This window comes from Archocentrus centrarchus, unplaced genomic scaffold, assembly GCF_007364275.1.
Source record: "Archocentrus centrarchus isolate MPI-CPG fArcCen1 unplaced genomic scaffold, fArcCen1 scaffold_43_ctg1, whole genome shotgun sequence".
Classification (NCBI taxonomy): domain Eukaryota; kingdom Metazoa; phylum Chordata; class Actinopteri; order Cichliformes; family Cichlidae; genus Archocentrus; species Archocentrus centrarchus.
Window position 1 is genome coordinate 484,974 of NW_022060269.1, and position 15,549 is coordinate 500,522.

General features: G+C 42.5%; 2 protein-coding genes across 2 annotated transcripts; one reads left to right on the forward strand and one right to left on the reverse strand.

Annotated features, from left to right (window-relative positions):
* Positions 1 to 102: 102 nt before the first annotated feature.
* On the reverse strand, positions 103 to 7,007 carry scpep1 (serine carboxypeptidase 1). The gene is made up of 13 exons (XM_030724949.1): positions 6,871 to 7,007; positions 6,516 to 6,655; positions 5,407 to 5,496; positions 5,146 to 5,301; positions 4,845 to 4,919; positions 3,905 to 3,977; positions 3,610 to 3,647; positions 3,024 to 3,152; positions 2,520 to 2,604; positions 2,286 to 2,399; positions 2,047 to 2,184; positions 1,779 to 1,942; positions 103 to 335 (listed from the first exon to the last, which is right to left on the reverse strand). The coding sequence occupies exons 1-13, from the start codon at positions 6,929 to 6,931 to the stop codon at positions 273 to 275; spliced, it is 1,326 nt and encodes a 441-aa protein (XP_030580809.1). The 5' UTR covers positions 6,932 to 7,007; the 3' UTR covers positions 103 to 272.
* Positions 7,008 to 8,645: 1,638 nt separating this feature from the next.
* On the forward strand, positions 8,646 to 15,034 carry coil (coilin p80). The gene is made up of 7 exons (XM_030724945.1): positions 8,646 to 8,938; positions 10,664 to 11,642; positions 11,970 to 12,059; positions 12,902 to 12,949; positions 13,092 to 13,161; positions 13,447 to 13,535; positions 14,673 to 15,034. Exons 1-7 carry the CDS (start codon positions 8,688 to 8,690, stop codon positions 14,718 to 14,720), a joined length of 1,575 nt encoding a protein of 524 aa, XP_030580805.1. The 5' UTR covers positions 8,646 to 8,687; the 3' UTR covers positions 14,721 to 15,034.
* The last annotated feature ends 515 nt before the right edge of the window (positions 15,035 to 15,549 follow it).

A 15,549-nucleotide genomic window follows, 5' to 3' on the forward strand; every position in this document is an offset into this window, starting at 1 on the left:
GTTTGAACTTTTCAATAAATCACTGCACCCGTTATCCTACCTGAATAGGACGTGGCTCAAGACTTGAGATTTGTATCTAGACAAAGACGAGCTGTGACAGCCTTTACAAAACAGCAATGTATCTTTATTGCTTTTAGGGCTAAATATTACACAGTGTGTTATAATCAGCTGAGTTTGGTTTAACAGGAAGTGAGATTAAAAAAAAAAAAAAAGTCATGTGATCATGGTGATTGTCAGAGCCACACCAGCTTGTGTCAGAGGGGGGGTGGGGATCAGGCCTGCTGGGTGATCATCTTCAGCATCTGCAAGGCCATGGGTCCCTGATCTGAAGGAATCTGTGGACAGATAAGATGACATTGTTAAAAATATCACATGATGATTTTTATAGTCTGTTACATTGTTTCTTCTTGGTGTTGGAAAATGACAAGCCTGTCAGTTACCAGCTTTAAAAAAAAAAAAAATTCAGGAATATCAATTTACTGCATCATTATGCGTCCACAACATTCCTCATTTTACATGGCATTTACCATCCTTTTTTCTAAAACTGTGCCAGTTCAAGGGTGGACAAGGGTACGAGAATAAAGACATGGGAATTTGAGTTAATTCTGTATCGACACATCTGCAAAATATATAAAACCTTTGGCATTTTTTAAGCTCATCCAGCTGAAACATAAATATAACACCAGAAGTATCTTCACTCGAATTGTGGCCGAGGTCAAACTGGTCATTTTCACAATTAATTTAAAAAGAAAAACAAAAAAAAACTTTTTTCCAGTCTGCATGTGCAAATTCCCTAGGGCAAGATTCTTATTGCCCCTGAATCCTGCAACCATCACAGTGCAAACATGTGCAGGACAGAAAGCTCTTAAAGGAATAAAGAGCTGTATGAATGAATGGGTGAATATGGCTTGTAGTAAAAAGTGCTTTGAGTGCTCAGTAAACAAAACAAAAAAAACAAACAACAACAACACACACGTAATCCTAACCAGGATAAATGGGGAGGGTTGGATCAGGAAGTGCATCCGGCATAAAATCTTGGCCAAATCAAACATGGGGTCATCAAGAATAAGATTTCCATACCCAATCAGTCTGGGTTAACGACTGTCTCATGTTGCTAGCCAACAGGTTGTTGATGCAAACTGTGCTCCTGCTGGCAGGAGACAAAGGAAGAGGAGAGGGGGAAGGTGTGTTTGGAAGCAGTGAGAGAGAAGGAAAGGCCATGGAGGTGTTTGGTGTATGCTCAGAACAAAGGAAAGACAACAAGCAGACTTGGTGGTGGAATGAGAAAATACAGGAAAATATTCAAAGGAAAATTGCCAGTTGCTGAAATTGTCTTTGAATACATGAAACTTCCCCTCTCTGGTGGGAAAGTAGCCTGAGCTAGTGCTTGAGGCTGAGCGATACCAGCTAGATATAGTTGGACTTGCCTCAATGCACAGCTCGTTCCAGCATAGGGGTGTCCATAAGTCCACATGGTACCAGAACAGGTACCCTAGGGCAGCAGGTGATGATGGATTTTGTAATTGTACTGTCAAATCTGTGGCCATATGTTCTGGATACTCGTGTGAAGAGAGGTCAATTGATCATCGCCTGGTGGTGAGTCAGATCAGGGCAGAATGCCGAGACGTCTGGGGCACCCAAACAAATAGTGAGGGTGTGTTGGGAACCCAATCCAACCCAAGAGGCTCAATCTACATGAGCTTCACCTCCCACCTCCAGCAGAGCTTTGACAACTTCTGAGAGAGGCTAGGGACCTTGAGTCATAGTTAGCACCTTACCATGTGACCCGCTTTGAGGATCCAATAAAAGGCAAAGTTCTTGTAAGTCTTGTAGAAAGCTCCAGTAATGTGCGGGGAGGCAGGATCATCCAGGGGAGTCCACCTAAGTTTGTTAAAACTAGGAATCCCCTCCCACTTGAGCTGTTTCACCCACAGCTCCTGACCTGTGAGAACACATACAGCTCCATGAAAACATGTGGTGGTCTCAAGTGATTAGTATCAACAAGGAGATGTACAAACAGGCATTGTTGTAGCTTGAGTAAGTTACCCAGAGTGTCCACAATGAGATCAAGCTGTCCATTGTAGACTGTGACGTTGACTCCAGCAGTCAGCAGCTGGTCAACTATGTCCACCACTGGCTTCATAAAGTCTCCTGCCATGTTAGTGAAAACCTCATCAGCCTGACCTGGATTCACAGCAAAGACAGAAGAGGGGAAATGATGGGGTAAAGCAAGCTGAAATCAAAGGACACGCAGTCCCTTGTCCCTTCCCTTGAAGAAACAGTACCTCCCCACGTGATGTTCTGAGGAATGATGCCCAGCTTCTTCCTTATTGGTCCATTCATCAGGTCACTCAGTGACTGGCGTTGGAGGGGACGAATGTGGCGAAGGATCTGCAGAGCTGGAATAAAATACAACGAGCATCAGCGGATAGTCTGAGGACGGACGAGTTCATTACAAGTCACCAAACCCAGGTGGGTTAGTTTATGACTGGCTCTAATAATTTAGAACAGATCCTCACTGATCAAATCGAGCCCTGCAGAAGAGGCGAGCTTCTCATCTGAGTCCTGAGTGAGGATGTTGTAGAAGTTGACTCCATTGGTATTCTAAAAGGAAAAACAAAAACAGCATTATGCATAAATATGGACAAAATTATTCTAATAAATGATATAAAAATTTAACATTTATTGCAAATTATCCCTTTTTATTTTTTTAAACACACACACACACACACACACACACCCTAAAGCAGTAATGGATTTGGGCTGACTTATGTAGCTGAAATTACAAAAAAAAAAAAAAAAAAAAAGTACAGAAATTCTCAAATAAAAAGTTAACATCAACATAACAGAAGAAAAGGTCTTGACTTAAAAACAAACCAAAAAGGTGGAACTGCCAGTGGTATCAGGTATTTTTGCTGGTCTTGGTTGCACTGATGGAACACCACTGCCATAAAGTGATTTATTACACAACACATCAGCTCTGCAGCGAGCATTTACAGCAAATATTCTAGTGTCGTACACACCTGCTCCACAACATTCTCAGCCACAGACCACATATCAGTCGCTTTAAGGAACTCCTGCTGCTCCACGGCTTGCTTCACTGCCTCTGCTGCCTTATTGACTTCTGCCAGGCCGTAATCATCCAGGAGGGACTGCACAGTGAGGCAGATGGAAGCTCAACACAACCAACAAACAAAGACTTTTGCCTCTGTGTTACGTACACTGTGTATAAAAGATGGACACAGCTTCAACATCTGAAAAGTGAAGCCAATGAGAAAGTGCCTCAAACGTGAACTCTTTCAGTCCTTGGATCTCTTCCTCTGTGACCTTGGTAAATGCTTTTATGACTTTATGGGACCATTTGCTAGTTTCAGGTCAGTGAATGCAACATGGAGTTCATTTTGTAAATTATGATCCCTGTAAGACACAGAGAGGAGGATAAACCAGCTTCTACAATTTGACTGACAACCCAATGACAAGTTACAATGTGTTCAGTTTCTCCTGTTTAAATACACCAAGATCACAACAGTGAAAATGCAGGATCTAAAACCAACTGGTGACGTTAAGGTAGGTCCATCTTTAATAAGCAGTCTATGGTGGGTTACTTACAGTAGTGTAGAGGTACGGTCCCCATGTCATGACAGAGTCTATGGACGGAGCAAAAGTGTTGTAGTGAGTAGATTATCTCAACACAAACACTCCCACTGTTGTATCAGCAGAAATTCAATCAAAGGCTTTGCAGGAAGTTTGTCCTAAAAGATTTCCACTTTTTAAACCCCAACAACACAGTTGCCTTCACCCCCCCATCATACGGTTAAACCAGAGTCTTCCTGAGCACATGGTGCTGCTATTAAATAAGAAACATGAGCAAAGATTGTGCTACAGTTTAATATCCGATACTGACCCACTGGTGAAATCCACGAGTCTCCAAGCGCCACACCGGAAAAGTTGCATTTCACTGTCCCGTTGGTTATGGCCTGTGAAGAGGACAGAGACCCAAATGACTGGAACAGCAGCAGCAGCACATTCAGGGGTTCTTCCAGAGAGCAGCAGTGGGTGCAATTAAAGCCACACAATTTAAAAGAAATCTGTTACACACACACACACACACACACACACACACATTTAGTTATCAGAGTTTTCTGATACACAAACACATAAATGGCCATCATAACCCAATTTCATAAAGCATGTTTTATCAGTATGGGGGTGGGGAGGGCGGCTGATTGGCTGCTGAGGTTATGTGACAGGAGCTAAAGATGAGCCATATGATGCCAGCAGGAGCCATTTACTTTGCATATACTGAAACTTGATATCTAGTTGATTAAACTGCTATTTTGGCTTCGTTGTAGTTGTACCTAATCAGCGAGTACTCAGGTTCCTCTTTCTCTCTGTTTCAGTCCAGATTTCTGTTTAGTTTTTGTCTAAGCAGCTTTGTCATGTTACTTTCATTATTACTTTATGATTAAGAAACCCGAGTTGTGTTTATTTCACATTTTGCTTTGCATTTTTTTGTAATATAAAATCTGCTTTTGTTTGTGCTTTACTGGATCCTGCACAGGAAAGCTTAAAGCTTCCTTTACTGACTTTTTCTGCTCTAAACTTTATATTTATGCCTTGATATGTTATACTGACAATTTCTGTTGTCTGTAATCTTAGTAGTGGATTAAAAAAAAAAAAATCCATTACACCAAAGTTCACTGGCAGTAAAAAAGGCTTTGAGCTGACAGTTTTAGGTCACTTAGTTTGTACTTCCTTGTTCCATCACATGATGCTCTTCAGCACTGGGACTTTCCAGTACCAGTGAGCTCACACTGAACTGATACAGCTGTCAGTCCCCTCACCTTGGTGAGTTCCAAAGAGATAGCAGCTGCCATCTTCCCTCCATATGACTCTGAGAAGATGTAGAAGGGGATGCTCTGTGAGGAATAAAACACATTTTAATCATTTAACACTGATGTTCTTTGGATCGAGCCTCTCAACACGACAGACTGGCTTCAGTGTTTAGACAATGGTTGAGGATTTCAATTCAACACAACTTTATTTATATACGACAAACAGTCGCCTGCTTTATATTGAACGGTAATGACCCACAATGAGCCCATCACTCTGACAAACCGGTAGAAAAATGTGCTAATGACATACCTGGAACTCAGGCTTCTCTGTGAAGAAGTTTTTGAGCAGCACCAGCATGTCTGAGGCCACTGTGGCCACGTTGGTAGCATAGGCGTCTGGTCTGTCGGTGTAGCTAAACCCAGTGCCCACAGGGTTATCCACAAATAACACGCTGGCTGCCTGGACCTGAGAGACACACACACACACATGCACACACACACGCACAGGTTAATTATGCATTTTTCTTCACTTCTACTCGATTTGAAACATTCAGTTACAATAGGCCTTTACCCAGCTCGTCTTTCTGGGCTCTAGATCCCTGTTCAAGGGTCCGATTTCCTCAAAGTTGCCAAAGCCAGTTCCAGATCCTCCTGGGCCACCCTAAAAACACACAGGTCAACATCCTGATATTAGTTCTTTAACACAGCAGAAGCCACATTTGTATTAAATAAGTCATTAAACTACAGGTGTCAGGTTTTGAGGGGGTGGATCTGTGCACAATGCAGAGTACTCAGTCACAAAGTGGATACTTTAAAATTAAACCTGAAGTGTTCCTGTTTTGCAGTTAAAAATAAAAGCAGCACTACTGCCATTACTCACACTACAAAAAAAAAAAAAAAAGAGGCGGGGGGGGCACATTGTTGATTACTACAATTCAAACCACAGGCCTGATCAGAGCAGAATTATGAACACAATGTCTAAAGAGTACAGCTTCGTGTGGATGCCTGTGTATGGGAAGATGGAACAGCACATAAATGCAGCAGTTAGGTGCCTGACCTGCCACAGACCTGTTGGTTATTAATGAGGCTGAGTGAATGCAGCCTAATCCCAGGTTCATTTGGGGTCTTAACTCCCTGCTGCCTCACAGGACCCACAGGTGCATCTCCAAAGCAAGAGAGTCACCTGCATTTACAGGTGTTTCACAGCAGTGTGGGCTTAATTATTCAACTATCTCAATATGTACCTGATTGAAAGTTTAAGCATCTGGACGGGGATCAGTCTGTGCATATTTATCGAGCACAAAATCCTTCTGCATGCTTTACCTTGGATGGAATACAGAACTTCATGGAACTCTACAGGAAGCTTTGAAAATGTATTACAGCTTATTGACCATCTCTAGAAAATGACAACAAATACCTTCTGGTTGAGGTTGTGGGGCAGGTTGCAGGATAAGTTGGCAACTAGTTTGGCCAATAGTTTGAATCTTGTTTTAGGAGATTTATTTATTTACATTTAAAATAAACGCCTTAAAATTTCTCTTGTAAAACGTTCATGAATGTGATGAATCTGCGACCAGAAACGTCTGGAGTTTGAGAAAGTCTGAAGTGTTAAAAAGCATCACCAAACAAAATGCAACACTGAACTGAGCTTTGATCAGCACAAAAATCACTGAGCCCTACCTGCAGCCACATGACCAGAGGCAGGTCCTGGTACTGGGCCGATGCGCTGTCAGCATAATAGAGCCACCAGAACATGTGGGCCCCGTCTCTCACTTCCACATAGCCCCAGGCTTCGTTGCTCGCCACAGGAGTGGACAGCCCTGCGCACAGTTCAGTCACATCCGCTTTGTTAACTTGGTCTTCAGTTACAGTGTCACTTACATCGTCCCCAAAACAACAAACGAGTTTACAGTGAGCGGGGATAACGTTACTTTCGTTTTGCAGTCTGCCTATTCAGAGCTGGAGGTAAGAAGAGCGAATAAAAAGTTACATTTAAGCGTCTGGAAGAGCTGCGAGCACAGAGCAGATATCTCACCTTTAGAGAGCACGAAGCTGAGCAAGAAACACAAAGCAAAGTCTACTCTGGACGATCCCATTGTTCAAGTGCCTCGCTGAAAATACTCCGCATGATTTTAACTGCGACAAGAAATCACATGACCAAGCCCGCGGTCAGCTGACCGACGAGCTTTTTTTTTTTTTTTAATATTGCGTCGCAAATTCCGTCGATCCATCCATTCTCTTCCGCTTATCCCTGCTGTCACAAATTATAGTGAGAAAAAAAAACTCGATGACCCCTCCAAAACAAACAAACAAACAACAAACAAACAACAAACAAACAAACAAAGATGAGTTTGTACTAAAAGAGGACAGACAGGATTTTAACACGTTTGTTGTGGGATCCCGAGCATCTGTTTTTGGGTTAAGGGCACAATTATTTATTTTTATGTTAATTTTTATTAGTCTTGAGGTTAGCTTAATTTTTTTAAATTAATTAAGTTTTTTTTTTAATTCATTTGTTCTTGACAAGATATTTGTAGAAGTCCAGCAGAGGATATATGAGACGTTTTGTAACAAGAAAGATAGGGCTAGGTTACATACCGTATGCAGATACAGGGACTTCCTTTTTTTCCTCTTACTCACACACACACACACACACACACACACACACACACACACACACACACACACACATATATATATATATATATATATATATATATATATATATATATATATATATATATATATATTTATATATATACACACTGTGCAAAAGTCTCGAGCCAACCCTCATGTCTTTATATTTCTCTTGGAAAATGGCAAATAGGTGCAGTGATTTATGTACAAACGTACATAGGAATACAGTATATAAGGCAAAGATAGAGATTGTACAGTTTTAATGATCTTGTAAGTCGATATTTGGTATGACCTTTATTCTTCAATAATGCGCTGAGGCAGCTTTCTGTAATTTCTTTAAGTAGTCTTCCAGAATAGTTCTCCGGGCTTCTTGAAGGCCATTCAAAGCTCATCTCTGGACGTTGGCAGCTTTTTGTTCCATTCTCCGTCCAGATGTTTCAGTGTGACAGAGAAAAAGGGCATCATAATGCAGAAAATGAAGGAGAGGTGGCCAAATCAGTGGGAGGAAGAGAGGAAAGGACGGTGGTTTTCCAAAATCCAAAGGAAACAGGACTCAGACTTAGACACACTGGTTTAAATAGCACATAGTTTCTAATAGGAAATCACCATGCAGGAAAACACAGGAAAATGTGACTGCAGTGGAGATGAGACCATACAGCATGTATAAGAGAGGACAGCTGATCCCAAACCTCAGTAACATGACTGGACCTTATTGGTTTACAGTGAACCCTCGTTTATCGCGGGGGTTACGTTCCAAAAATAACCCGCGATAGGCGAAATCCGCGAAGTAGTCAGCTTTATTTTTTACAATTATTATACAGTACTATAGAAGGAAACCAAAGATCACAACCTGTTTTCAAGCCGAACACATTCTGTGCTGGACAGAGACGAGGGACGGAGGAGATTGATTGACAGCCAATCAGGACGCAGAACACGATGCGCGTTCATACACTGTTAAAAAAAAAAAAAAAAAAAGCATAAAAACCTGCACTAAAAAAAATCCGTGAAACAGCGAGGCCACGAGAGGTGAAGCGCGTTATAACGAGGGTTCACTGTATTTCAAAAGAAACCAAGAAGCCAAAGACTCGTGTGTTTGGAACCATACCAGCTGGTGGCGGTAATGCGCCATTCGAGCGGAAGAACTTAAGCGGAAGTGACGTCTTTGAGCTCGCAGGGGGAGCGCAGCAGGCGGTGTGTTTTGCTGTTGTAGCCGGCATGGCATCCCACAGTAACAACTTCATCCGATTGCGCCTGTACTTTGACTACCCGCCGCCGGCTGTCGTCGGTTGCCGCATGTGCTGGCTGCTCGTAGACCTGAACGTATGCCGCGTGGTGGCCGACCTGGAGAGCGTGATCAGGGAGAAGTTTGAGTTCAGCCGCGGGAGCATCCTCAGCCTGTTCATAGAGGACTGCTACCTGCCGCACACCGAGAGCATCTATGTGGTGCGGGACAATGACAGCGTCAGGTGCGTCTCTGCTGGTCCTAACTTTCAGACTGCTGGCACATGTGTTACGTTATAATCGAGGATGCGCAGTTGTGTCCTTTACTAAAGTGTTTTTACGCTCCGCTTATAAACAGGTGTGGGACACAGCTGGAATCTACAGTGAATGAAATAATCATTTGATCCCTGCTGAATATTTAAGTTTGCTCACTTACAAAGAAATGCACAGTCTCTGATTTATATGATAGTTTCATTTTAATGAGACAGAATATCAAAATCCAGGAAAAACATATTACATAAAATTTATAAATTGACTTGTTTGTCACTGAGTGAAATAAGTAAGCAAAACATGAATTGGTACTTGGTGGAGAAACCCTTGTTGGTGAGGACAGGGTAAGATGTTTCTTGTAGTTGGTTTGCACACATCTCAGCAGGGTTTTGGCCCACTCCTCTTTATAGAAACTCTCCACATCCTTTAGGTTTCTTGGCTGCTGCTTGGCACCTCGAAGCTTCAGCTGCCTCCACAGATTTTCTGTAGGATTGAGGTCTGAAGGCTGACTCAGCCGCTCCATGACCTTAACATGCTTCTTCATTAGCCTCAGCTTTGTTACGTTGGCAGTATGCTTCAGGTCATTGTCATGCTGGAAGACCAAATCATGACCCATCTTCAGTGTTCAGGCTGAGGTTCCTGTCCATGATTTCTTTCTCATGATCATCCTCATGTCTTGAGGCAAGATCTTGCATGTTGCTCCAGACTGAGGGTGACTGAATGTCATTTTATATTTCTGCCATTTCTGAATAATTGCTCCAACAGTTGTCACCTTCTCACCAAGCTTCGTGCTGATGGTCTTGTAGTCTATTCCGGCCTTGTGCAGGTCTACAGTCTTGTCCCTGATGATGTTTAACAGATATTTGGTCGTGCTCATGGTGGTGGAGAGCTTGGAATGGAAGAAATAGTGTCTGTCCTCTACCAGAGGCCTGGGAGCCTGAAGGTCCTGCGAGATCTCAGATGTCGTTCCTGGAGTTTGTTGGACCCCCTGTTTGCAGTTTGGAGGTCACAGCCCTGAGTGCTGTGACTCAGTATTGCTACATCCTTCCCTACAACCTCCTTCCCTTGCTTGTCCACCACTACTATGTCCGGTTGGTTAGCCATCACCGTTTGTCCGTCTGCATCTGGAAGCCCCACAGGATCTTAGCTCAGTCATTCTCAACCACCTTTGGGGCCGTATCCCATTTTGACCCTGCATGATGTTCCTGTATACTATGCCAGCCACTTGGTTGGAGACTGAAATGTGTATCAGATCCAGATGTAAATACCTGGAAATAAAAGCTGAGATGATCTTTTGTCTCATTTTCCTCTTTTAATGTCAAACCCAAATGTTTTCAGTCTACAGCAAAAGTAAAGGGATTGGCCTCACTGTTCCTGTGCTTCTAGAGGGGAGCGTACACATAGATACAGAAATATAGAGAGATACGTATAGATATAGAGATAGAGATCTGTAGAATAGTGTGATAAGAGGCAGAAGCATTGCACCACATACAGTGTGAGGCAGTGTGTCCTCTATTGTTTAGCTTTTTTTCCCCAGAGCTTTCAGCAGCACCTCCGGTCCTTCATAAGTCAATGTGTTCAGTTAAGCTCTGCGAACCCTGACAAGATCTAACAAATGGACCTTTTTAGCTGTGTTGATATAATAAATGTATTTGTATGAATGTTCGATTCTACCTTTAAGACGTGTTTCTGTTTGTCAGGGTGAAGGTGGGCTGCCTGGCTCAGTCGAATGAACTCAGCAGTCCTCCAGATGCAGCAAGTGAAAACAGCAGAAAGAGACGGCAAACCACAGAAGAGCCTGGGCCAGGAGAAAATGGAGTGAGCGTAGCATGGAAGAAGAAGAAGAGGAAAAAAAATAACGAGGACAGAATGCCGGAGGGTGCCCTGCTGGTTTCAAGTGATGACCAGAATAAGGAAGTACAGGAAAAACACACAAAGAAGAAGAAAAAGAAGGAGGCAAAGGAAAACGGCACTCCTGCAACCCCCAAACCAGCTGATTCTCCCAAAAAAATCCCAGCTACCGTCAACCAGCCAAGTAAAAGCACCAAGAAGCCCCCAGCATCCAAACCAAAACCTCAAATGACCTCCTCTTCAGATTCCAGTAGCAGCAGTGATGAAGATGTCGTACCCAAAAAAACAACTAAAACACCGACCTGCACTCCTGCTGCCTCCAAGGCACTATCAAACACAAAACCTGCCCCCAGAAAACCCCACCCTCCGCTGTCATCCTCCTCAGGAACAGAGTCCTCTGATAAGGCTGCCAGCCTAAAAATCCAGCCCAAAAACAAACCTTTAAAAACCACGACTACCAACTCCAAATCCAATCAGGCTCCTTCAGACGTGCAGTCCACAAACTGTGATCAGAAGCAGGCTGCCAGTGAGGCTGAGCCTCCTCATAACAAAGCAGGGGAACTTCCTGACTCAGACAGTGAAGAGGAGATCCAGCTGGTTATACGACGGCCACTGCAGCAGCCCAGCTTTGGCCTAGGTGTTCAGCCCCCCGGGCGAGGTCGCGGCAGAGGGAAAGCCAGACGTGGCGGGGGTCAGGGAGAGAGAGTTACGGGTGACGGTAGAGGAGCCGTCAGAGGGCAGGGTGGCAGCTTTGAGTCTCTCTATAATGGAGGCACGGAGCCGTCTTACCAGACTGATTCGCAGACCAACATGTCAGTGATCCTCCAGGTTTGTCTGCATCTAAAGCCCTAAGTTTAAATATAGTATCTGCTCTTCCTGGGGGGAAAACTGGTTATCCCCTTACTAGGCTAGATTGTGGGGAAAAAGTCTAGTTCAGTCAGTCTCTACCAGTCAGATTACCTCTCTGCTTTGCACTTTTACAGCATGTCAGTGAGTGACACAGCAGGAAAATAATTCCTGCCTTTATTTTATTATGATCCTCATAGCAGTAGAGTTAAATCTGATGTGTACATGCAGGAGCATTTAATACTTGTCCATTATATAAAAATAGAAATATAGTATATAAAAGGCATTCTTGTGTGTCTCCATTTATAGAATGAAGCAGAAAGTGTTCCCAAAAAGGACTACAGCTCCATGCCCCTGTTAGCTGCCCCTCCACAGGTGGGGCAGAGCATTGCCTTCAAGGTAAGTGTTGTCCCGGTCAAGTCCAGGCTGGAAATGGAAACTGGTAGCCCTCTATGAGACCACACAAAATTAGCTTCACGTGTTAAAAAACGAAACACACTGTTACCGACCCTCTTCTGTTCAGGTGTAAACTGTTCCAGACAGATAGGACATGAGTTTATCTTACAGGACAGTATTTTATATTACAGAGTGTTTGAATCCGCAAACATGTTAGCAAATAAGCTAACTCCTCTGCAAGTCTCTGTTAGATGAACCCGTAGGAGAAGAAGTCAGAAAAGCTGCTGTGACTGACTAGCGCTAGTTTGTCCTGGCTGGCTGTAGGTTAGCTCATTCGCTACAGTGGTTCAGAAGCTAACCAGGGGAGTAGTCACTACGTCACCAAGATTCTGGAACCACGGTTTACAAAGAGTTAATACACTGTTACTAATAGCTTTATAAGCTGTTTTAAAGCTGCATCAAAGGTGACGGCTGGTCGCCTGCAGGCCTTCCAGGCTCCGGTGACCTTGGTAACCCACTTATTATATTTACCACCATATGTCAGTCAGCGGTACCAATGCTCTTTGCATTGTTAGCTGCTTCAATCCTTCACCTGGAAGGAAAGTTTGTCCCGCCCACTCTGCATCAATGGTGGTTATTTTGAAGTCACTGAATGTCAATCACTCTCTGTGGTCTCACCACGAATAGCTTCCAGCGTGGATGCAGCTTACACGTACAGGTAGCAATCAGCCATCTTCATGAGCCACTAGCAGTAAAGCAGTATTGCATAACCGAATACAAGATATTTATTGATGGTCAGAGACTAAACCTATTTGTAACCTTCATTTCCATTTGTCTATGTGCAGCTGCTGGAGCTAAGTGAAAACTACACACCAGAGGTATCTGAATATAAGGTGAGTGCAGTCAGGTCTGCTGCAGTAAGCCAAAGTGTTTGCCACAGCTCCATCTAATGTTGTGGGGAAGTACCTTGGAACTCTTGCTAATGAAAACTTGTCATTCATACTACATGACCAACCATGGCTCTGTCTGTATTAGGAGGGAAAGATTGTGAGCTTTGACCCAGTGACCAGACAGATTGAACTGGAACTTCTTAATACTTCTCAAGGTAGGGATCAGCTCACCACTGACATACAGTATTAATCATGTCAGTAATTAATTATATTGAGTAATTATATCAGGATGTAGAAGAGGTTTTTATCTTGTTGGACTGTCGTTGACTTATCAGCACATAGTTAGACCGGTGGAGTCACTGGTAATGATAAATACTAAGTTACAGAGAAAACCTTTTCACTTGAAGAAAATTGAAGAAGTAAAGTGATTTTAAAAATGTAATTAGCCTTCCCAGCGTGTACACATTGTAATGATTCCTTACTTGTTTCTTCTCCATTAGCTCCTACAGAACCTGGCAAGTTTGACCTCGTCTATCAAAATCCAGACGGCTCAGAGAGGGTGGAGTATGCTGTGTCCAGAGGGTCTTGGGTAAGACTTAATATGTGGCTACTTTGTTATTAAAAACCCTCTAAAGCCATAGGCAGTGTGAAAGAGGTTAAAGGTAAAGCCAGTGTGGGTGTGCTTTGAATCTGCAGCATTTTTAATGTGTTTGGAAAAAGGCTTCTCCTCCTATGAGGCGTATGGGAAAGTGGCCCTCAGACAGGACGTGTCACTCACGTGAGGTCATACTGAATAAAACATTTCTTGTACATTTTGGTAATTCTAAATGTCAGAAAGGAGGATCATCCAGGCTCATAGTCAGCATCACCCCTCACTCCTCACATCTAGATCCAAAACACCAAGGTGGCGAAAACCCTCCCCTCGAGGGTTCCTAATGGGCCTTCACAAACCAATGGGAGATGTAACCCTTATAGATGGAGGTTCCATAAGTGTAGTGGAAAACTTATTTGGCTGTTTAGCCACAGAATCCTCCACTGTGTTCATTTACATGTAACTTTGCTTTTTGGGGCTGATCAGGCAGTGAGTATCAGAGCTACTTGATTCAGTCTGATTGTTAGTGGAACAGAAAACAGCAAAATAAAACGATGCATCAGTATGGATGTGTCCCTTTGTGAGCCTTCATTCGTTACATACAAACCATATAGATCTACCCTTTGAAACTTTAAAAGCCTGTAAAAGCTGTTATTCATTTTTCTCCTGAAATAACTATTTTAGATATTTCTCCTGCTGTAAGCAGGACCACATATCAGCCATCTTTGCTGCCAGTCAGTTTTAGAGTGACTTTAAGGTTTTGTTTTTAAGTCTTTGCTTGGGTGGGCACCTCCTTACCTCTCTGATCTTTTAACCCTTCACACTCCCACCAGAGCACTGATACTCCTGGCTGGCCCGAGGTTCAGAGGTCATCGAGCCTTTGCAGTAGCGGCTCCTAAATTGTGGAACCAACTGGCTCTTTACACCCCAACATTTGACACTTTTACACCGTCCCCGAAAACCCCACTTTTATTCTTTCAGTTTTTATTGTTTTTCATTTGTTTTTTGTTTTTTTTGTTTTTAATTGTTGTCTTATTATTGACTTTGGGCAACAGCTCTTGTTTTTAACTGTACCATACAAATCAATCTAACGTGGGTAGTGAGTGAAGTAACATCTTGACTTTCCTCTCACAGGTAACAGAACGGTGGGAGTCTCTGCTGGAGCCCAGACTGATCATTTAAACCTGTGACAGTGAATTTCTACACTCGCCTAGTTTTTTAAGGTGGACTCATCTTTTTCAGGATCCATACAGCTTCAAACAGCTGATGGTTTTGATTATGATAATTTAAATTTCCTTCTCTGTGCTTCTGTATAAGCACTGTTTTTTTAACAGTTACATTTAACTGGAGTTTAGATGTGAAATGCTGTTTATGCTTAAATCAGTTGATGGGATGAGTGACTGTTTTGAGCTCTGGGACATAATGGTTTTATTTTTGTACAATGATATGACTGATACGTCTTGTATAAACTGTTTTTCCAATAAAACACTGCATTCTCGGCTAGTATATTCGCAGATCTATATTCTGTCACATTGTTACTTTGCTCAGTATGCACTTAGAAAGAGTCATTACTGATAAAAGCAGAACCCAAACTGTAATTGCAGTAATAATCAAAACAGTTTTTAACTGCAGTTCCACTGACTGCTGTGTCATTTTGTTCTTTAAAAAAATTACACAATGTGTGTCAGAAGTTTTCATCAAGAATATTTCATTCATCTAGATCCAATGTGGGATTTAAGTGTTCCTTTAATTTTTTTTAGCACCATTTATCTGCTTGGAATAGCACCATTGCCACGAATCAGGAAATGTTCCCAAATAATTCCATTAATTCTGAAGTTTTACTTTTCTGTTTTCTGGAAGCCAGACATATACTAAGCTTTAGTTTCACATTTTGCTTAGATCACAGTTCAGTTATAATTAATATATTTTTTTGTTAATTGTCCAAAGATTTTCACTTAAAGCGGCTCAAAGTGAGAGTATTTTGTAACTAATATCTTGCTTTGTGTGTGAC

Bases quoted from the DNA above. Each gene is read 5' to 3' on its own strand.
- scpep1 (XM_030724949.1), bottom strand. From the start codon at position 6,931: ATGGGATCGTCCAGAGTAGACTTTGCTTTGTGTTTCTTGCTCAGCTTC. The intron at 6,656-6,870 runs GTGAGATATCTG...AACTGTGCGCAG, and splicing joins CAGCTTCGTGCTCTCTAAAG to GGCTGTCCACTCCTGTGGCG. The intron at 5,497-6,515 runs GTAGGGCTCAGT...GTGTGTTTTTAG, and splicing joins CTCTGGTCATGTGGCTGCAG to GGTGGCCCAGGAGGATCTGG.
- coil (XM_030724945.1), top strand. From the start codon at position 8,688: ATGGCATCCCACAGTAACAACTTCATCCGATTGCGCCTGTACTTTGAC. The intron at 8,939-10,663 runs GTGCGTCTCTGC...TCTGTTTGTCAG, and splicing joins CGGGACAATGACAGCGTCAG to GGTGAAGGTGGGCTGCCTGG. The intron at 13,162-13,446 runs GTAGGGATCAGC...CTTCTCCATTAG, and splicing joins ACTTCTTAATACTTCTCAAG to CTCCTACAGAACCTGGCAAG.